Genomic DNA, 22,000 nt, shown 5'->3' with positions numbered 1-22,000 from the left:
AATGAGGTGAATGGCCAGTTATTCGTATGGCTGTAGTGGGGCTCCCTGGAGACTGCGCACTGTCAGGAAGACAGAGATCTTGCAGCTTTTGGTGGCTTTGAGCATGGTTTGTGAGGGTTAATCTGTGACTATAGATGGAGCTGATTTAGAGAAAAGCTAAGCAGCCTTGGGATCCAGCAAAGCAGAGCTCTGAATAAGGTTTTGCTTTCCAGGCACTTTTCCAGCGTGTGGAAGACGCATCTTTTGTTCCTTCAGCTACTTGATTGTCTGTTGCCTGTTTACACGGTCTGATTTTAAGAGGTAATTTGCAGAGTCTGTTTGGCAGATCTGCTTTATGGATAGAGAAGATAGGGCTGAAAGCGTGCCTTGGTCAATGCACAATTCACTTCTCTACGCGAGAAGCGAAGCAGCACTGATCTAGGGAGAGGCTCGAGAGCAGATCAGCTGGTGGCAGGAGTAGCAGAGGTTAACAGAAAAAAAAGGCAGTGTCTGGGAATGAGGGAGCCTGGGGAATAGTCAGAGATTTTCCTCTAAAAGTAGAGACGACAAGAAAAATACCCTGCAGCCCTGGTCACCTGTGAAGAATGTCATTTCTCATCACAACCAGAAGCAGATCATTCAAGATTAATCAAGTTTTTAGCAAGTATGTGCGCCTGTGGGAAGTTCACCTTTTAACCTAATATTTATTTAATGCTAAGTGCATAATTGTTTGAGCTGGCTGACACTTATACCTGTATTGTACAGCCCAGGAGATGGAGATCGAGACTGCGGATGAAATTGCTATTGTGGGAATAGGATGCAACTTTCCTGGAGGTAAGTTTTGGGTAAAAGCAAAGCAGGCTGCCGAGTGAACATTGAAAAGCACAGTCATTTATTAATGTTGAAATGGAGGAAAACAACATGTTCCGCGCTCACTTTTGTAGAATTCATTGCTTTGCTACTTGTAGGGTCTTTTTAAAAGGTCACGCTGTGGTGGAAACTAATTGGTTCAAATCTGTCTGCCAACAGAGAGACCTGCAGTGCTGCCTGCGGGCAGGGCACTGAGCTGCGCACGCGAAACTCATACACATGAACTGGGTGGGCATGGGATGGTTTGAGCTGTCTGCACGCGCGCTGGCTGGATGGCTGTGTGTTGTTGCAGGACTGCGCATCCACAGGGACAGGACAGATCGAGGGCCTGCCAATATCACCACCTCTGCCTGTAGTATAAATAGGTTGGGTCTTACTAAAAGAAAGCTTCCTCCTTTATTACAGTGCTCACTTTGAAAGGTGCCAGAAGAGAGCAGAGCTAGATAAATACAGCTCTGTCTCTAGTCCAATTCTGCCTCTTACAAATACAAACCTAAGTACTGCCTCTTGTACGAGATGGGAAGCTTCAGTAAAGAACTAGTGTTGCCTACCATAGTAAAAGACAGCAGCCTGTATTACAGTAGTCTCATATTTACAATCGTAGTGACAATCGGGCCTTATGACAGTGACAGCTGACTTTATATTCTGAGTTTAGATGGTTGACTGAAATTAGATGGGTGGAGATGTTCAGATCGCTGTGAGAGATCTCTAGGTTCTGGCTGCTGCTGTCAAGCTCTCCATGTTCTTTACATTAGATAGATGCAGATTTTAAAAATCTAGAAATGATCCAGGCAGTGCAATACGGTTCTGTTCTTGCAAGTCGGCATTCAGCCCTAAAGGTGACCACGCTAGTCTCTCACTTTTTCTGTTTTCTTTCTTGCCCTCACCACGTTTCAGTTTCTGGCTTCATTTTGTACAAGACTCAATAGGTGTATACCTAATGTATCCATGTGGCACAGTGATAACTATGTGGCCCATAGCTAACTGTGGGCAAACATGAATGGTTCTGAATCTGGTAAAGTGCTAGTAAATACGCAGCAGCAGTCTCTTGCCCGAGCATTAAATAGCAATTTGGTGCAAGCCATCTGTTGGTCCAGACATGCCAGTAAAGGGACTCTCTTCAGAAATGTTGTGCTTAATTACCTCGCCATGCAGTAAGCGAACACGTGTCTCATGCTGCACTGTGCGTGCTCAGAACTGCGTTTCTGGCCTTGCCTCAAAAGAACCGTTGAGTGATGGGAGCTGATGAAGTACCCCGTGTGTGGCTGGTGTCTGAGGCTGTGTCTGTGATGATGGACTCACCATGGGAGGGATTAGGTGGGAATGCTCTCCTGTGGTCACTGTTGCTGTCTGCTAGCAGGGTCCCCAGCCCTGTGTCGGTTAGAGCTCTCCTGGTCAGTGCTGGGGCATGGCACAGGTTAGCAAGGGTCTGTTTGCAGAGTGAGTGGGGGTGCAGCCAGTACATATCTTGGGTGAAGTGAAAGCTGGGAGAAGGAGAAATGTGGGCCACTGTGTGGATGCCATGTTTGTTGGTTTCAGGGCTAAGAAGGTGGCCCAGACTTATCCTCAGTGCCTGGAGCTGAAGCTCTGGATCAAAACCAGTGAGGACAGGGTCCCTCACAATCCAGTAGCAAGGTGTTTGATGCTGTCAGTGTTGAATATACACATACTTTTATGTTTGATTTAGGCGCCCTTCTAGCATTAGGGACAAAGGATAATGCCTCTGGCATTTTCCCAGTATTTGTAGGCTCAGTCTGTCTTCAAAGAGCTGATGTCCAGAGATGATCTCTTGCTGCCAATGGAGCTGCCTGAGGAGCGGTGCTGTACAGATACAGAAAGACCTCATCGTACTTGTGTGGTCATTAAGGACACGCTGCACGTATATAGTAGAGGCAGTGACATGGTAGGGAAATGAGGACAGCAGAAAGTAAAGGATTTTGTGCGGTTCCTCTGCTTTTAGGCAAGAGTGAAGGGATCCGTCTTGCCTTTCCATTTTCCTCTCACCAAAGAATGATCGTTTCTTTCTCTGGTGATTCTACTGGAGCAACCTAGATTTATTCGTGGGAGTTCCTTGTAAGTGAGCGTGCATTTCTGGGTCTGCATGGGGAGGGGGAGCACCTAATTTAATCTACTTTAAAACCTTCTGTACAACAGGTGATGGAGTTGACAATTTCTGGAAAGTCCTGGAGGAAGGCAAAAACTGCACAGTAGAAATCCCCCCTGAGAGATTCAATGTCAAAGACTGGTACGATCCGGATGATAACAAGCCAGGAAAAATATGTACAACGCGAGCTGCTCTTCTCGATGAGTGAGTCTGCTACTATGCAGTGCCCCTGATTTTTTTTGTACTTAGATTAACATGTCCAGCCTTTCAGAGGGTGCAAGGCACAAGGAGAGCTTATAAATGGGACCTGGGAACCAGCTTTCTTTATCTCACATGATGAACATGCAGTTGTCAAACTGCAGGGATTCCTGGTGTGTGACACCGATGAGCAAATTAAGGTGCAGGCCATGTTAAGCACATATGTACCTGGCTGGGAACACATATGACCTTTGATTACATCATTGAACGTGTATGTATGTACCCACCATATGTTGAGATGTCACCTGCCATGTGATGGGGGCATTTGCATTTTGGGTATACAGACGTACACATGCATTATGCCTGAGGGGGAGTATACTGGATCTGAGGTGGGCTCCAGCCTGCCAAAGAATTCATACTGCCTGTAGTACTATGGACTATGGAGGAAGGTGTCAAGAGTATGCGGGCATGACAATTCAGAGACAAAGTAAGGAAGTCTGGTTTTGCTAGATAGTCAAGAAGGGGATCTTGTGCTTAATTTGAGTGTTATGCTTGCTTGTAAAACTGAATTATTCATAATGTCATAATAATCTTGCTTTGCTCTGGGCTCACACTGTCACGTCTGAAAAAACCCAACTTTTTCTTTATTCTGAGTCACTCCTCCATAACACTGAGGGATTATGTGTGTACAAGTATCAGGTAAAGATACTAGTGTAAAGAGAAAGTGTGGAGGAGCAAACTACAGTATGCATTCCTTCACTTGTGTCCTCATGTCTCATGTCAAATTATCTCAGAGATAGGGGTACAGCTCTACAGGGGCTATGACTAGTGCAAAGAACAGCAAATTACAGTAAGATCAGCATAAGTGTCTTTTATTTTAAATCCACATTCACCTTAAATCCTCAGGCTGTAGACCTTTACTCAAACGAGAGGTTCACATGTGCAGAAGCAATCTTACTGGCTCTGGAGAATAATGCTTAGAAGGTTTGAATTGTAGGACCCAGAATTACTTCAGTGATTACTCCCATGTTAGATATTGAATTCTCCACTGAAATCAAGACAGGATAGAAGGCCAATACAAATCTGATCTTGGGATACAAGATTAACCCTGGGATTGGTTGTTTGTAAGCGCGGGCCTACTTTCAAGGTTTTTTTTAAAGATAAGCACACACATACACACATAAAATATTTTGAATTTATTATTGGAGAAGTTGGGGTATCTCTTGGAAACATTTGAGCTGATCCTCTACTTATTGGTTTTAAATTGTAAAGCATTGGTCTATATTGCCCTAAATAATTTAGAAGACAATATGTGTTTAAAACTTGTTGGCTAAAACCACATTACAGCAGAGGGAGTCTCATTCTGCAAATTTTCATAATCCAAGGAGTCCTGTTGGTACTAGTGGGATAACCAAGTGAATAAAAATTTCTAGGAGGGGGGCTCATAACTCTGGAATGCAGAATCGTTGATAAAAACACATATTTTGTGGTGGGACATCAAACATCCTTGGCCTATAAACATTTTCTTCTGAATTTCATAAATGGGAACCGTGGCCTAACCAGCAGTTACTGCTTTGCTTTTCATGAAATTGCAAAAAATGTGTACTTTGAGTCTTCTGGTATTGTATATGTATTGTACCATTTTCTGGTCTGTGTATTTTAGATTTAATTCGTTTGACAACCACCTGTTTGGAATTAATAATATGGAAGCTGAACGCATGGATCCGCAGCAGAAGTTATTGATAGAATGCACATACAAAGCCCTGGAGGATGCAGGAGTCCCCATAGAAGCTATCAGTGGCACCAAAACAGGTGTTTTTATTGGTAAGATGAACGTTTCATGGTGAAGAAAGTATGTTTGAACCTCACGAAAACTGGAGCACTCCTTCATAAACTTTACATGCACATCTAGCACTGGAGGTCTAAGGCTACTGTGCTGTGACGCTACTGGTTATTTTTGGTAAGGATTACCAGGCTACTCTAGAAGTTCATGATATAATTCACGTATCTCTTTAGGTGCTCCTCTTAGTGTCTTCAGGCACTGAAGCTAAATCAGGAAATAGTTAAAGGGGCTACCCAACCCTTCCCAGGAACGATACTCTCAAGACAAACCTACACTTTTTTCCACTATACCGTTTCCCAGTATAGCATTTGTTAAGGTGTTGTAGGGATTAATATCCTTTTAAACCAGCAGAAATCCTCCCGTAGTTATTAGTATGCTACCAAGGTGCACTTGTCCAACTGCTTACCTCAGTACGTGGAAGAGTTATGGAGAAGATTATACTGGGTGCTGTTGAAAGACGTTTAAAGGACAATGCAATCATCAGGAACAGTCATCATGGGTTCCCAACCGGAAAGTTCTGTTTAATCTGATATCCTTCTACAATCAGGCCACCCACCTAGTGGGGGAAGAGAAGGCGGTGGATGTAGTTTTTCTGAATTTTAGTAAGGTTTTTGATCTTGTCCCTCACAGCATCCTTCTGGACAAGTCCAACTGTGAGACGACCAGGTCCAGGCTGCACTGGGTGAGGAAGTAGCTGAACAGCAGGGCTCAAAGGGTTGAAGAGAACAGGGCTACATCTGGCTGGTGACCGGTCACCAGCAGTGTTCATCAGGGTGCATTTCTAGGGCCAGTTCTGTTGAACATTTTTATCAAGGACCTGGATGCAGGAGTTGAATGCACCATTAGTAAGTTTGCTGATGATACTAAATTGGGAGGTGCTGTTGACCCTCTCAAGGGACACGAGGCCGAGAGGGATCTAGATAGATTGGAGCATTGTGCAGTCCTCAGTGGCATGAAATTTGACAAGAACAAATGCTGGATTCTGCATCCGGGATGAAGTAACAGTGGACACAAGTCTAAACGGGGAGAGGAGTGGCTGGAGAGCAGCCCTGCAGAAAGGGATCTGGTGCATTAAATAGAGTGTAACCAGCTGGTCAAAGGGGTGATTCTCCTGCTGTATTTAGCATTGGTGCAGCCTCACCTTGAGTATTCTGTGCAGTTTTGGGCCTCACAATTTAAAAAGGAGATGTCCAGAGGAGGGCAACAAAGCTGGTGAAAGGGCTGGAAGGCATGTCCTATGAGGAGCAGCTAAGGACTCTGGGTCTGTCCAGTTTGGAGAACAGGAGAGTGAGGGGCGAGCTCTGCTCTCTATGGCTTCCTGAGGAAGGGAGGTGGAGAGGGAGGTGCTGAGCTCTTCTCCCTGGTATCCTGTGACAAGGTGTATGGGAATGGTTCAAAGCTGCGCCAGAGGAGGTTCAGACTTGGCGTTAGGAAGAATTTATTTACAGAGAGAGTGATCAAACACTGGAAGAGGCTCCCTTGAGGGGTGGTTCATGCCCCAAGCCTGTCAGTGTGTAAGAGGCATTTGGAAAATGCCCTTAATAACAGGCTTTAACTTTTGGTGAGCCCTGAATTCATCATGCAGTGGACTAGAGAATCATTGTAGGCCCCTTCCAACTGAACTATTCTGCTCTGCTCTGTTCTGCTCTATTCCATTCCATTCCATTCCATTCCATTCCATTCCATTCCATTCCATTCCATTCTATCAAGGAGCTAGAATAACAGCACATTTTTGCTGATGTAACCTGTGTCCCTTTTAAGAGGAATTTTCAGGGATGGTTAGGCTGATGAAACTATAGGGGCAAACTGTTTAGATCATCTTTTAGTCTGAGACATGCTCTTCTTTCACAGAGGTGACTATTCCTTGCTCGCTGACTTTTCTGCATTTTCCACACGTGCCTGTGGAGTTGGGGATCCACTTTATTTCGAGCACGTATGCTCCCAGAAAGAGGACACAAGTCCTCTCACAGGCCCTGTTCTTTTCTATTTCTGTCTTACTTACTGTATCACAGTGAGCAGACCAAAGATAAATAAAAAGCACTGGATGTAGCTTATGCTGTGACCTTTAACTTGGAACATGCGAAGAATTGAAGCTAATGTCCTGTACATTTATATCCCACCTATCCTCATTGTAACTTCTTAATATCTATTCCCATAGTGAAACAAACCCAACCACTCTCAAACTGAGAAACAGGGGTCTGAAGAGGCTACACAGAGCTTAGCTGCATCATACAATGAGTTAAGCAATCAGGAAACGCCCGTCATTTACTGTGCAGGTAGAAATGTCCAGTGTTAGATACGTTTGTGTAAGTTGGGTCCAGAGGAATTGCTGGGAGTTTTGCCTTGGACTTGCGTTGAAACAAAGTTTCACCACAGGAGCACTGACTTCATGTAGTTTACTATTAAAACAGAAACCCAAAACATGCTGTCAGGTTTAAAGCTGTACATCCCTTTTGTTTGCTTGGCTTAACGTGACACATATTTAATATTTTTGCAGGTCTTATGAATCGAGACTATGAAATTGTAACAAGCAGAGCAGCGAGTGAAATAAATCATTATGATGGTACTGGAGCAGCAATGAGCATTGCTGCTAACAGGGTCTCATTCACTTTTAATCTGACTGGACCATCACTGACGATTGACACTGCATGTTCATCTTTTCTTTTTGCTCTACACTACGCCTTGCAAGCAATTAAATCAGGTAATGGGACGGAAGAGAAGCTGGACAATGAAATTAGACTTGCTACTGTTTCTGTGCATCATCTTGGACATCTCAACATGAGCGTCTTTCCATTTTACTCCAGGAGACTGTGAGGCAGCAATCTGTGGTGGAGTGAACTGCATAATAGATCCCCGCACCTTTGTGTCTCTCAGTAAAGCAAAAATGATCTCTCCCGAGGGAATAAGCAAACCCTTCTCCAAAAAGGCAGATGGCTATGGAAGGGGAGAAGGCTGTGGTGTTGTTTTCCTCAAACCACTGAAAAAGGTAAGGTTGCTTGTGAAGCAGCCTAAAGTAGGACTGGTTCCTTACCTGAATTTCATACCTCCAATTCTCATAATTACTCCAGAAAAGATTTTCCAATTCAAGTTTAGGATTAATGAAGCACTTACTGAGCATTAAGCATTTATGCACTTCCCCTACCGTGGGGAAGGGATCACACATTTAAAAGTCAGTATTATACTCTGTCTGTTCGTTGTTTTGTTGTTATGTTTTGGTTTGTCCTATACAGGGAAAGCATGGGATTATTAAAGATAATTTTACCTTTTTATGACACAGGCAAAAGAAGATTACAGCAAAATCTGGGGTGTTATAAACATCAGTGCAGTAAATCAGAACGGTAGGTCCATGACTCCAATCACAAGACCGTCTCAAATAGAGCAAGAGAAGTTACTGCGCAGCATTTATGGAACTCATGTTGATCCCTCAGTTGTGCAGTACGTTGAAGCACACGGTACAGGAACTGCCGCTGGAGATCCTGTTGAAGCTGAAAGCCTGGGTAGTGTCATTTGTAAAAACAGGTCTTCACAAGTTTCCATTCTGAAAATGGGTTCCGTGAAAGGAAATATTGGCCACACTGAATCAGCTGCTGGAGCAGCAGGGTTAATCAAAGTGCTTCTGATGATGCATCATGGGAAGATTGTTCCCTCCTTGCATTACTCAAAGGAGATGAGCAGCATCGATACAGAGAAATTGAACCTTGCAATTCCCACAGCTGTAGAGCCCTGGGAAGAATCCCCTGAGCATGGAAGAGTAGCTGGCATCAACTGCTTTGGATTTGGAGGAACCAATGCTCATGTGGTAGTCAGGCAGATTAAGCAGCTAGAGCCTCTTCCCGCCTTTAAGAGGCCCCTTGAATTAGTTCTGCTGTCAGCAGCATCAAGTAAGTCCCTTCAGATGACAATGGCCGATACAGCTGACCAGCTGCGCACAAGAAACTCTGTAACTCTCCCAGGTCTGGCCTACACGTCTGCCTGCAGAAGAAGCCATGCCAACTATAGGTACCGAAAAGCGTTTGTCACAAATTCTCTCCAACACTTGCAGCAAGAAGTTACATCGGCAGCGAGCACTGAACTTGCCGTGTCAAAGGTGGAACCACAGCTGGTGTTTGTGTTCTGTGGCAACGGCGTAACGCTGAAGGAGTTCAGCGAGGTACTGCTGAGCTCAGAGCCAGTGTTCAGAGATAAGTGTGAGGAAATAGAAGCACTTTTTCAGAAACATGCTCCCATCAGCCTCCTGCCAGGAAGAGGCCATAGCGCAAAGGATTTGTTGGATCCAGAGCTTTCCCAGCCCTTGCTTTTTACCCTGCAGGTTGCCTTAGCTTCCCTTCTGAAATACTGGGGCATTAAACCAGTCACTGCTGTTGGCCACTCGGTAGGGGAAGTTGCTGCTGCGCATTTTGCTGGGTACCTTTCCCTGGCAGATGCAGTCAAAGTGATTTATCACCGGAGCCGGCTGCAGGCAAAGACTGCCAGTGGCAGAATGTTGGTGGTTGGAAACATCCCTGTTCAAGAGATTGCTGAATGCCTGCATGGCTACTCAGGAAAGGTGTGCATTGCAGCTTTCAACAGCCCAGTTTCCTGCACCTTGTCTGGGCATTCAGACTCTGTGGATGCTGTGCAGAGAGATCTAGCTCAAGCTTTCAGCCAGAGAAACATCTTTCTTCACGTTTTAAATGTCCCAGCTGCGTACCACAGCCCCAGCATGGATATGATACTTGGGGAGTTGGAAGAGAACATAAAAACTTTAGAAAAACAAAAGGGGGAAATTGAAGTGATCTCAACGCTGACTGGGGTGGCTGCTTCTGAAAATGACTTTGCTCAGGGCAAATTCTGGGCCCGGCATACTCGTGAGCCTGTTGCTTTCACTCAAGCCATCAAAACTGCAGCTAGAGACAGGGAAAACGTGGTGTTTGTGGAAATAAGTCCTCACCGAGCGTTGCAGCGAAGCATAAAGGAAACTCTAGGAAAGGGCACAAAGGTGTTCTCTTCTTTGCAAACTGATGCAGAGTATCAGACACTCTTCACCCTGGTAGGAAATCTGTTTGAACTGGGATATAATCCCAACTGGCAGCACTTTTATAATGGGTATCAAAGCGCTCCAGTGGCCATTCCGCGGTATCAATTTGATCGCAAAAAACTCATGGCCTGTCTAGATATCCATCAACAAGCAAATCAAAGAAGTGTCAGCTCCAGTCATCCTTTGATTTATGGCATAAACAGTGACAACACGGAGTTTGGCTGCCTGCTGTCTCAGGAGATGACATCGTACTTATATGAGCACAAGAACAATGGTGTGGCTTTAGTCCCTGGTGCTTTTTATGTGGAGCTTGGTCTGGCCTCTGTGATGAACAGCTCAAGACCTCGAATGCCTCTGAGTACTTGCCAGATGAGCATCAGTTTTTCTGCGCCGTGTGTTCTCACACAGAGTTCGCAAGTCTTGAATATCAAGCTGAGTCCACAAAAAGCAGTGACAGCCTTTGAGATAGTCTCTTCCTCCAACGCAGTTTATGCTACGGGCCATGTTGTAAAGGGGCCTGAAGCTGTGGTGGAAGAAAGCACCATCTGCGTCCAAGACATCTATCAAAGATGCAGGTCAGTGGTTAGCAGAGAGGAGGTTTATGAAGCACTGTCTGAGATTGGCTTTCAGTATGGTTCCATGTTCAGGCAGCTCAGTGACGTGCATTATTGCCAGGAACTAAAGGAAGGTATAACAAACATAAAGGTGAACAAGGAGACTGTCAGAGAGATGCACAACTACTGCATCCATCCAGTGCTGCTCGACTGTTTTCTGCAGATGACTGCTATCATGACCTCAAGGACGGTCCAGTCCAGAGTAGGCTTTCCTTCAGGGATAGGCAGCCTGGTGGTGCTCCGACCACTGGAGGAAGAAATGATGATATATATGAGAACAAGCAAAACCAGTGGGAACTGCCTAGAGGTCTGTGGGTGCTTTATGGACAAACATGGCTCTGTTTTGGCTGAACTCAAGCGCGTTGCCATCACTTTCATGAAGCAAGCATCTTCCAGAGACAACGAGTTCATGTTTGAAAACAAGTGGAAAGAAGTCTCTCTTTCACAGACGATTGGATATCTGGGGGCTATGCCCAGGGTCCTAGTGTTTGCTGACAAATTTGGGATAGCTGAGCAGCTCAAAAAATACTTGCATCCTGATTCAAGATATGTTATGTATGAAGACTGGGAAGCCCTCTTGGAAGGCCATACACAGAATAAAATGAGAGCAGATGTTGAGGATTATGATGACATTCTCTTCCTGTGGGGAATTCAAAAGTTAAATGAAGACTTCCCAAGCAAAGCAGTAGACCAGTTGGCAAAATGTTGTGAAGCCTATCGCCAAGTTATTGTGGCATTAAGAGAGAAAATGTCCCGCTGTTCAGTCAGAGTTATCACCTACAGAACAACAGAGAGAGATGTGGACCATGTTAACTGTGGGTTTGCGTTGCATGGCATGACCAGAACTTGTGTCACTGAAGTTCCAGAAATCACGTTTCAGATGATTGACCTCAGCTCTTCCAGTTCCCTGGACATCTCAGTGCTAGCAGATGTTCTTGTCAAATACAAAAGTAGGGACTATCCAGAAGTTCGCATCAGCCAGGGAAGAACTTTTGTGGCTGAAATCAGACGCACACCTTTTGTAGATGCAGATTACGGCCAGCGTGTAAGATCTCTCCAGAAGTCAGAAACATTCACTTTGTACACTTCTGATCCGTACACAGCAAAAGACTTGTCTGCTGAATTATCCCCCAGCACCGCTCCTCAGCTTGAGAAACAGAGCGTTGAAATTCAAGTGGATAAAATATGTCTCCACTCAGAAGATTATTTTCCCATTAGTGTTTCTAGTCGTAACTTTGGTAATACACTGTATTGGAATTCACAAGCAGTAGGCAAACACAGACTTCTGGCTCTTGATTTCAGTGGCACAGTAACAGCAACAGGCAATGATGTGAAGAAACTTAAAGTGGGAGATCACGTGGTTTCATGTTATCCAGCTGCTGCGTCATCCAGAGTTCGGATTCCAGGAACAGTTTGTTTCAATGTAAAGAAATTCCCACGCTTTCAGAACGTCCCCTGTATGTCATACTTTATCCTTGCATGGGAAATCTTCAGTCAGAGGTTACCCAAGGGGAAAAAAGGCAGAACACTGGGTATTATTTCTACAGAGCCATCATCGGTTTTGTGCCATGTTCTTTCAGCGGCAGCAGAAGAGATGGGTTGGAGAGCAGTACTTGCGAGGCCCACTCCTGATAAGTTTCAGTACGTAAACTTATGCAATGCCCTTGTTGTTCTTCCTCCAGTAAACAGACTGTCTCAGGAGGATCTGTCCCACATGTACTTTCTTAAAGATGTGGTGATAGTGTGTGGCAATCGACAGTCTGACTGTGTCCAGAATGACAGCGGAATTGATCATGAAAATGTCAGCTTCCATATCCTTACACTTGCCAGCATTTTCCAGAAAGCATCTCTAAAGGAATTGCAGAAGACTGTGCATGCGTGGATCAATTCCATGGATATGAAACGCTTTAGACATCTATCAGGTTCTGTTTTTCAGCGGACTGAGAACTTGGAAAGGATAAGCTCTGTGACGTCTTATTTTACCTGCAAACCTGTCCCACTTGCTGTACTGAGAAGGCAGAAGGACAACACCATGCTTTCAGATATACCGTTGTATGAATCCCAGAAGAAGTTGTTTAAGCAGAATGCTGTTTACGTAGTAGTCGGAGGGCTCACTGGACTTGGCTTTGAAACGGTGAAATTCATAGCCGAGAATGGAGGAGGGTGTATTGCAATACTCTCCAGGAAAACTCCAAGCAATGAGAAGCAAGAAGAGATGAAGGCTTTGCAGCAGCAGTATAAAGGGAGCAAAGTATCGTTTGTGCAGTGTGATGTTACTTCGACCAGTGATGTTGAGAAAGCTTTCCAGTCCATTGCAAACATCTTTGCAAGGAGTCCAATCAAAGGAGTATTTCAAAGTGCTGTTGTTTTACATGATGGCCATGTTGAAGCTCTGACCTTGGCTGACTTTCAGAAAGTGCTGAGCCCAAAAGTAGCAGGGACCCTAAATCTTCACTGGGCTACCAGAGGCCAGGAGCTTGACTACTTTGTGTGCTATTCCTCTGTAACTTCCTTTCTGGGAAATTCCACCCAGGCAAACTACGCGGCTGCAAACTCTTTCTTGGATGTCTTCTGCCTCTACAGGAGGAACTGTGGGCTTTCAGGCCAATCCATTAACTGGGGTGCTTTGAACCTTGGCATACTGCTCAATCAAACCCATATTCAGAACATTCTGGAGTCCAAGGGCATAGACATTCTGCAAGTGCATGAAATTCATGAGTATCTCAGGAAGAGCTTACTTCTGAATAACCCGCAGCAAGCTGTCGTCAAGTTAAACTTTCAAGCTTTATCGCATCATGTTTTTTCTCGCATTCTTTCACTCAAAAGTCGCTTCATGTCACTTATATCAGAAGAATTCAGGAACCAGCTTGAAACCCCTGAGGAAACTCAAGTCCAGGATACTGCCTTGATCAAATCTGAAGACTATATCACCTTACTGGTGAGTGACCTCACCAGGTTGAGCCCAGATGAACTGACCATGAATACACCACTTTCATCGTTGGGCATGGACTCTATGTTAGCTATGACAATTCAGAACCGTGTCTTTCAAGAGAGAAAGGTGGACATACCTCTTCTGAAACTGCTCGATCCTCACACAACTCTGTCAAATTTAGTAGTAGTTTTAGAAGAAACAAGCAACGCAACTGGCAAAGCGGAGAAAAAAAAGGCTGCGGATGACAGTGCCGAAAATGGGAGCTGGCTATAGGAGTCTTCTCATTCAGGAACTGTGTAACTTGGCAGCTACCTGGAGGGGCCCTTTGGAGTATCTCAGAATATGTCGTTGCAGACAGGGTAGAAGATCTGGTGATGCTGAATGTACTCTTCTGCATCGACCCAGAAAAACTCACACCAGGTTCTTCTGCCATTGCACTAGCTGTATTAATTTCAGTCAATTGTTTGAGTTGTTACTTTCAATACTTTTACCTTCATTTTTAATTTTTTTAAACTGGAAATAGGTAGGTTGATACATATACAATTTCCTTTGGTAAATTTACATATTCAATGCGCATTGCATTTTTTAGCCCGTTTAAAAGTCTTGATCAAAATGGTGTGTTTGCACTTCTAAATGATGACTGCACCTGTAAAGCAGCACAGGTTTATCACCATTTTTGTCATCATTATGTTCTTACTGTATTATTCCTTTTTTGAATATTATCAGATGTGTATAAATACGTGTGTCATTTTGAAGGTCTTCTAGATGTTGTGAATTTCAAAGGTTTCTTCTCAAGAAATTAAACTTAATTTTTTCCTTATGTCTGCAAAAATACTAAAAATTTACCAGTTGAAAAGCATACAGTAAAGCAACTGTTTTTCTTTATTAAATAACCATCTTTTATGAAAGCTCTAATAAGCAAGAATAGTAAAAAAGTTTAAAAAACAAAACTTAAAGTGTATCTGTCATGGTTTGGGCCAGACTGACGACCGAGACGAATGACAGATGGTCTCCCCCACCTCTTTCTCCAAGGACCTCAAACCAGGAGAGTATCTTTGTCTTATTTTAATTTTTTGTCCCTCATCTGCTCTCCAAGTTTAAATTTTCCTTACCCTGACATCTGCCCTTATTTTACGCCAGTGAGGAAATACAGACTTTTCCCCAAGGACACTGAAGGAAACTTTGCTTATAGGCTTGTAATATGGGAATAGGGTCCTTGTATTGTTTCTCCCTTTTATACCTAATTAGCATTCACCCCAAGATGTCCCTCGCGGGTCTGGTAGTATTCTCCAGTGCATGGAGTGTCCACGGACTATGAGGTCCCCCTGAAACCACTTCTTCCCCAGGCTGAACAAGCCCAGTTCACACAGAAACACAGAATCGTAGGGGAGGGAAGGGACCTTCTGAGACCATCTAGTCCAACTCCCCTGCAAAGCAGGTTCACCTAGAGCAGGTTGGACAGGAATGGATCCTGTTCCCTCAGCCTCTCCTCATAGCTCTGCTGCTCTAGCCTCCAAGCATCTTGGTGGCCTTCTGCTGAACCTTCTGTTGAACTTACTCAAGCTTATCTATACCTTTCTTACACTGGCGGGCCCAGAACTGGACCAGGGTTCCAGATGTGGTGTAATGAGTAAAGTGTGGTGAACTGGTGGTGTACCTTACACCACAACTGTGATATAATGAGTAAAGGTGAAGAATCACTTCAGTCGGCCTACAAATTATGCTCCTGTCGATACAGCCCAGCCGGCTGTTAGCCTTCATTGCTGCCAGTGTGCGACTCGTGCTTAGTCCACTGCCCATCAGGACCCTCCGGTCCTTTTCATCCAAGCTGCTCCCCAGCCAGTCATTGCAACATGTACGAGCTCCCCAGCTCGTAACATCGTGGGGCTTAGTCTGTCGCACGTGCAGAACTGGTGCAGGGGGCTAATCCACCCCAGGTGCAAGGCCTTGCATTCCCCATGGTTGAAATTAATGAAGATTCTGTTAGGCTATTTGTCCCTCCGAATAGCGGCCCTCCCCTTCAATGTGCCAAATGCTCTCACCTCGCTTCACGTCCTCCATGAATTTGCTGAGGGCAGAATCTGTCCTGTTGCCTAGGCTGCCAATAAAGAGCCTGTGGGATGCTGCTAGGCACTCGCTGCCAGATGGACTTTGCACTGCTGATATCGTCACCTTTTGGGCCTGACAGGCCAGTAAATACCCCACGCAGCTTATAGTCCCCTTTTTCAAACTATCTCACATCAATTTGGCTACAGAGATGCATTAGGAGACTGTGCTGAAAACCTTGATGGAATCAAGGTGAATAACATTCTCTCTCCTCGTCCACAGAGCCTGTCTTTTCATTCTTTCTTTCAAGGTAATCAGGCTGGTCAGGCACCACCTGCCTTTGGAAAATCCATGCTGGTTGTTCCCAACCACTTCTTCATTCGTGTTCCTTACAGCCTGAATCATTCTGGTTCTGTATGAGCAGAGATCCCCCGTGACCTTGCCCAAACATCTTGGAGGGAAGCATGGTAATGTAGTGAGGAGTAAGTAACTCTATATGTATACATATACATACATGTACACATATGAGGAGATGCACAGGGAAGATTTTAAATCCAGAGTGGTTCTGGTGCAGCAGAACCTGACCAATAGCCAGGGAACTCACAGAGCAGGGAAACAAACACATTAATTTTGCTTGTTGTCTGTGCTGTTTCCTGTGCAAAAGCACAAGCACCTTGCAGCACTGGTGGCAAGGTCAAAGCAGCGGCTTCACATAGCAGTAGGTTAAAGGCATGTTTGGAACTATGATACAGAGGGTGGAAGACACTCCAGGACATCGCTCTCTGGTTGGTTGATGGCTTGAGGGACACACCTTGGAAAGGGTGATGCCAAGGCCAGTTGCTGTTAATTCAAACATGGCCATTAGTCACAAGAATTGTGCTGACCGATGTGTGAACCAGGGAAGTAACCAGAGCGAACAGCAGTAGCTATAAATGCCCATACCGGTGTAACGCTGTGACAGAAGGAAGCAGAAGTTTCCATTGCCTCAGATGACTGTTTCTGCACTGCACCATATGCCCACCTTGCCAGAGCCAGCAATACCACAAACGTTGCACTGTGTCATCCTGACCACCTGAAATAATGTTTGTGTGAATAATTAATGCATCCCACCTGCAAAACAGCAAACTTTTTGCCTGAATGTTATGCAGCACTGGTGAGGCCACATCTGGAGTGTTGTGTCCAGTTCTAGACTCCTCAGTACAAGAGAGACATGGACATAGTGGAGAGAGTTCAACAAAGGGCCACGAAGATGGTCAAGGGACTGGAGCATCCCTCCTATGAGGAAAGGCTGAGAGAGCTGAGAGTGTTCAGCCTGGAGAAGAGAAGGCTCACAGGGCATCTTATCAATGTGCAGAAATACCTGAAGGGAGGGTGCAAAGAGGACAGAGCCAGGCTTTTTTCAGTGGTGGCCAGCGACAGGACCAGAGGCAATGGGCACAGCCTGAAACACAGGAGGTTCCCTCCGAACATCAGGAAACACTTTTTCACTGTGAGGGTGACTGAGCACCGGCACAGCTTGCCCAGGGAGGTGGTGGAGTCTCCCTGCTTGGAGATACCCAAAAGGCATCTGGACACAGTCCTAGGCAATGGGATCTAGGTGTTCTGGCTTGAGCAGGGAGGTTGGTCCTGTGACCCCCAGAGGCCCCTTCCAACCTCCACCGTTCTGTGATCTGGTGAAAAAAGAAGCCTCCAAACCTGTAATCAGTTGTGCATTCCAAGACCCTCAGACTATAAAAAGATCTCTTTGGGAAGAGAGAGGGAAAAGAGAGAGAGAATTGACTACCAACACACCACGTCTCCTGCCATGACTGGGCGTATTATCTATCACCTCTGTGTGGTATCACGCTGCTTAAACTTCTATGTTTGCTGTGTCTCTGTACATGGATAGACCTATGAGATATGCTTTTATACTTTTGCTGAATTTGTATCATGAGACACCTTTCAATCTCATAATACAGCAGCTGCTAAAGCTAGCACTGCAGGGCCAAGTGTCACGGAGAAATCTCAGATTCCACAGATTAGGGCTCTGCTATGAAGTCTTAACAAGTATTTTTCCAGCTTCCAACAAATCAGGCCTGACTACAAGCGTGGCCCATATATAATTTCCAAAGAAGAATTTTAGTCTTGATAAGGACAGGTCCCATTGAGTCAGGCGTGCAGATACGGATTTATGGAAGACAAGGGCTACAGTATCTCTTCCTTAATTGCCTGGCATCGGTATGGATTAGTGTGGTGAGTTTCCATTTGACAGAGCAACCTGTTCTCCCATCACGGCCAGCATCAGAATTGGATCTTCTGCCGAGGTGATGTTCCTTGTACCAAGGGAGCTGACTGATGATCTTTGGAGAGACACAGCTGATGAGAGAGGAGGGAACTTCTGGTAACTACCTACGGTAACTGATTCTGTGAGACCGAAGCACCAACTTTGCTGGCTGCAGCCGGTGCTGCTCTTCGGCTTTCTCTTGCCAAAGCAATCACTGTTCTGCTAGCACTGCCTGGCCACGCACTTCTCTGAAAGATGGGTTTTCATCATCTACCGATGGCGCTTGTATTCCGAGGTCTTGTTGAAGGCTCTTGTCTCTCCTATGTGCTTTGGTTTTGACCAAACCTATGTGCTTTGTTTTTGACTGCTTCTGTGGAACTGCCGTACATGTCCCAGGGGCCAGAATATCTGAATAAAACCAAGAGCACTCCCAGCCCCCAAAAGCATAGTGAGAAACCTCATCTTGAAAAATGCCCTGGCAAAGCCAGTTGCAGCTGCAGCCAGGGCAATTAGAACTGACTATTCCGAGAGCAGCAGTTTGTAACGCAGGGTAGCGCAGCAATGGCAGAGCACTGACTGCTCTTTCATTTGTGCCTGACAAATACGTAGGACATGTGACCAGAAAAAAAGCCTGTGGGAAATCCACACAGATGACACTTTAGCTCAGAGATACGTTTAATGTCCTGAAAGCAGCACCCAGCTGGAGGAGCAGGAAAAAGTTCCCCACAAGCAACAGAACGGACTGCAAAAACACAGAAGCAACTCGCAGCGCTGCAGGAGCAGTGACGAAGTCCTGAGTGCTGTTCTGTGCTACCAACCATCCGAACACATGAACAGGACCTTGCAGTTCTTGCTTAGGCCTCTGATTCAGTTTAAAAGGGTTTTTTTTCTTCATCAGCTGCTATCAAATGTGATTGTTTGAAGAAAGCTGTCGCTGTCGTTTCCTCCTGAAAAACGATGTTCTGCTCAAAATCTGAATTGTAATTAGATAAATGACTTGTGAAAAAAAATCTGTATCTGTGTTTGAGAGAAGGCTTTTAGTGACAACGTTGTTTGGACTTTGCAATTAATCTCACATAGAGCTGAGATTACACATAGATAGAGCTGAGAAAATACACAGGGTGTATTTTTCAAGATTCTGGGCTCTCGGTCTCCAGACTCGCAGTCCTGTTGTCACAGGAAGGATCCCATTAGCAGGATGCATATTCAGTAATAAGATAATCATGACTCTGCCACAGCACTTGGAAAACTATTAATTTTTCCAGTCAGGGCCTGAAGTGATACAGCATTTAGCCAAACTGCTCGAACGCCTGTCTCCCCTTCTCTGAGTACAACCATAAATGCAATTAGACAGATATGTTCTAAACAGCACTGACACAAATAGAGATTTAATGGCAAAGATCCCTAATGTTTCTTTGGAAAACGTGCTCATGGATGCACGTTTTCTCTCTGCCCCTGGCAACTCATCAAACCATCCCCCTGTTGTGAAAAAGGAGCTTGCAGGCTGAACTAACAACTTCATTTTCCTGCAAGTAAACTGATGTCTGTTTCTTGTTTTTCCTGCACCGTGTAATGCCGGATAACATGCATGTTGGCCCACGGTTGTGTTCTGCACCCAGATCAGGGGACACAGCCCGGCTTCGGCAGGATCGGGACACAATGGTGGCCACAGCTCTGGCAGGGGCCAGGTGATGGAGCCTCAGCTTCCAAGCACTTCCCTATGACTGGGGCAGGCTGTGGCCATGGCCTCCCCGCAGTGCCTTTGGGAGTCTCTCCCCGTAGTCTCGGCGGAGCTACCTCAGCCCTGAGGCCAGGCGGCCAAAGCTCAGGATATTAAGAAGCCAGCCTGTGTCTTCTTTTTCAGATAACGTCCCAGAGAAGTAGGTATTTGGTTGATGGAGGCAATATTGCTGCTAATGGCTTCCCTCAGTCATAACTTGTTAACACACAAAACATCGATTATCGCTGTGAAATAAAAATGCTGTAGCCTAAACGTAGCTATGTAAATGTTTTAATCGACGTAGTCAGCAGATTAAGATGAATCTTACTTGACAGCCTGTTCCTATGATGCTGGTGGAATGTAGTCCTGACTCTGCTACTTAGTGTTGCACCTGTGACCGCAGAGAGGGTTATAAGAAATGGTGGCGTTAATAACAAAACAAGACATACATTTTGCAGAATCTTTGGAGAGCTACGGCAAAGCTCTTCAGACATCTGAGGCAGTTGGGATGATTAAGGAACTGGAGCACGTCACGTAAGAGGAAAGGCTGAGGAAGCTGGGACTGTTCAGCCTGAAGAAGAGAAAGCTCACAGGGGATCCTATTAATGTATAGAAATACCCGAAGGGAGGGTGCAAAGAGGACAGAGCCAGGCTCTTTTCAGTGGTGACCAGCGACAGGAGCAGAGGCAATGGGCACAGCCTGAAAGATGGGAGGCTCCTTCTGAACATCCTATCGAACTGAGGAGAAAATAAATAGCTGGCTATTCTGCTTTTTATGTAATGAAGCCAATAGGTGGTGGAACTGATAATTTCTGGAAACAGACAAAATTAATTTGATGGAAATACCATTGGAAAGATTTCATATCAAAATATTATGCACACAGGGAAAAATGTGCACAACGTGAGCGATCTTCTTGATGAGTAAGTCTGTTACCGTGATCTAAAACTTTAAAACACATTTTTAGCATGCCGACTCTAATCCTCTTCTCCCTGAAGTAAATAACATTGGCTTTCACGAGTTGTGGAACAGTGCCCAGTAAGCATGTAGAGAGTTGTTCCTTTGTTTCCAGGAATTTAACCCATGCTTTGTCTGGTAAATCTCCTTGGCTTTAAATCCTGGAAGTGCCATAGGCAGCAGTGGTGATGACAGGAACGTCTCTCTTGTGTAATTGCCTGGACAGTTTGTATTTTAGAAACTTTCCTCGTCTCTTTTTACTGTCATTTCTGGATTAACAGTTCTACACCTCAGCTGTTATTTGATAAAAGCCTCTGTTACCAGGGCAGATGGGCACAGGGCAACGGTACTTGTGCCTCCACCTCCCGTGGTGGCTGCTGTGGCTGGATGTGGCTAAGGGGACAACGCGGAGTCCCTTTGCGGCCAGAGCAAGTTCCGCAGAACGCTCCTTTGGCAACAGCTCAAATGCACATTTAACTTGTTGATGCTGCGACCCTTTTTCCAAATCAAGAAGCCACCTTCTAAGCAGTGTCACAGTTGCTGTGTCAGCGTTGCTTTAAGCAAGACCTGTTTGTGAAGAGAGAAGTTTGCAAGATAGGACTATCTCTGATGATGGACTCTGAGCCCACTTTAAAATGAAGCAGCTCTTTAAAGAGTAAAGGTGGGTGTTGGTGTGCACACCGACACGTGTACATGTATTATGCTATGTACCATACCTATGCGAAATATTTTCTGCCAAAACACTTGTTCCCAATTATTTCAGTGAATAAGGACTTGAGTTGCCTTAAATGTTATTTAGAGAAAATATCTGTTTACAGATTGCTGCTGGAAGCTGCACTACAGCAAATAGAAACCCTTTATTAAACTGAGTAGGGCTGCTGAAGCCAACAGATTTATGGTGTGTGTCAAAACTCCTGCGGAAGGTGCCTAAGGTTTAAAAAAGCTGGCCTGTGATTAGCAACAAGGTACTTTTTTTTTTCTTTTTTCTTTTTTTTTTTTTCAGCAGAATAGTGAATGAAATAGCCCAGGTCTTCAAACACAAGGTTATGTTCTTCAGAAGGGGATTTCTGACGTAGTGGCAAGCTGCTCTTTAGCTGGTGTTTAGACGAGAAATGAATATACAACAATTCCCGCGGCACTCTCTGGTGGGAAGATGACACTGTAGAAGTCACGTATTTTTCACACACATAGCTGCAAGACATTTGGAATTTGTGACATGGGGACGAAACATACAGACCAAAGGTTTTTTTGGTCATAAAGTCAACAGTCTCAGGGTGAGAGCAACAGGGTTTTTTTACAACTTGAGACACGTATCCCCACAGCCACATAAAAGTAATTAAAATCTATGGAAACACTGGAGATGTGGAACACTAGAGTTAAAGTCACCGTGGTAGGAACAGCTTCGATAATTCTCATTAACCTCTCTGAATTACTATTATGGCTGTATTTTATAGATGAT

At 44.9% G+C, this 22,000-nt stretch overlaps 1 protein-coding gene across 1 annotated transcript; it reads left to right on the top strand.

The window, feature by feature from the left end:
* Positions 1 to 737: 737 nt before the first annotated feature.
* Positions 738 to 13,937, top strand: LOC141738225 (mycocerosic acid synthase-like). The gene is made up of 6 exons (XM_074573421.1): positions 738 to 813; positions 3,004 to 3,157; positions 4,815 to 4,975; positions 7,492 to 7,695; positions 7,799 to 7,980; positions 8,272 to 13,937. Exons 1-6 carry the CDS (start codon positions 753 to 755, stop codon positions 13,828 to 13,830), a joined length of 6,321 nt encoding a protein of 2,106 aa, XP_074429522.1. The 5' UTR covers positions 738 to 752; the 3' UTR covers positions 13,831 to 13,937.
* Positions 13,938 to 22,000: the final 8,063 nt, after the last annotated feature.

This window comes from Larus michahellis, chromosome 2 (assembly GCF_964199755.1).
Source record: "Larus michahellis chromosome 2, bLarMic1.1, whole genome shotgun sequence".
Classification (NCBI taxonomy): Eukaryota; Metazoa; Chordata; class Aves; order Charadriiformes; family Laridae; genus Larus; species Larus michahellis.
Note: the sequence above shows the minus strand (reverse complement) of the source record. Positions and strands in the feature narration are given on the sequence as shown.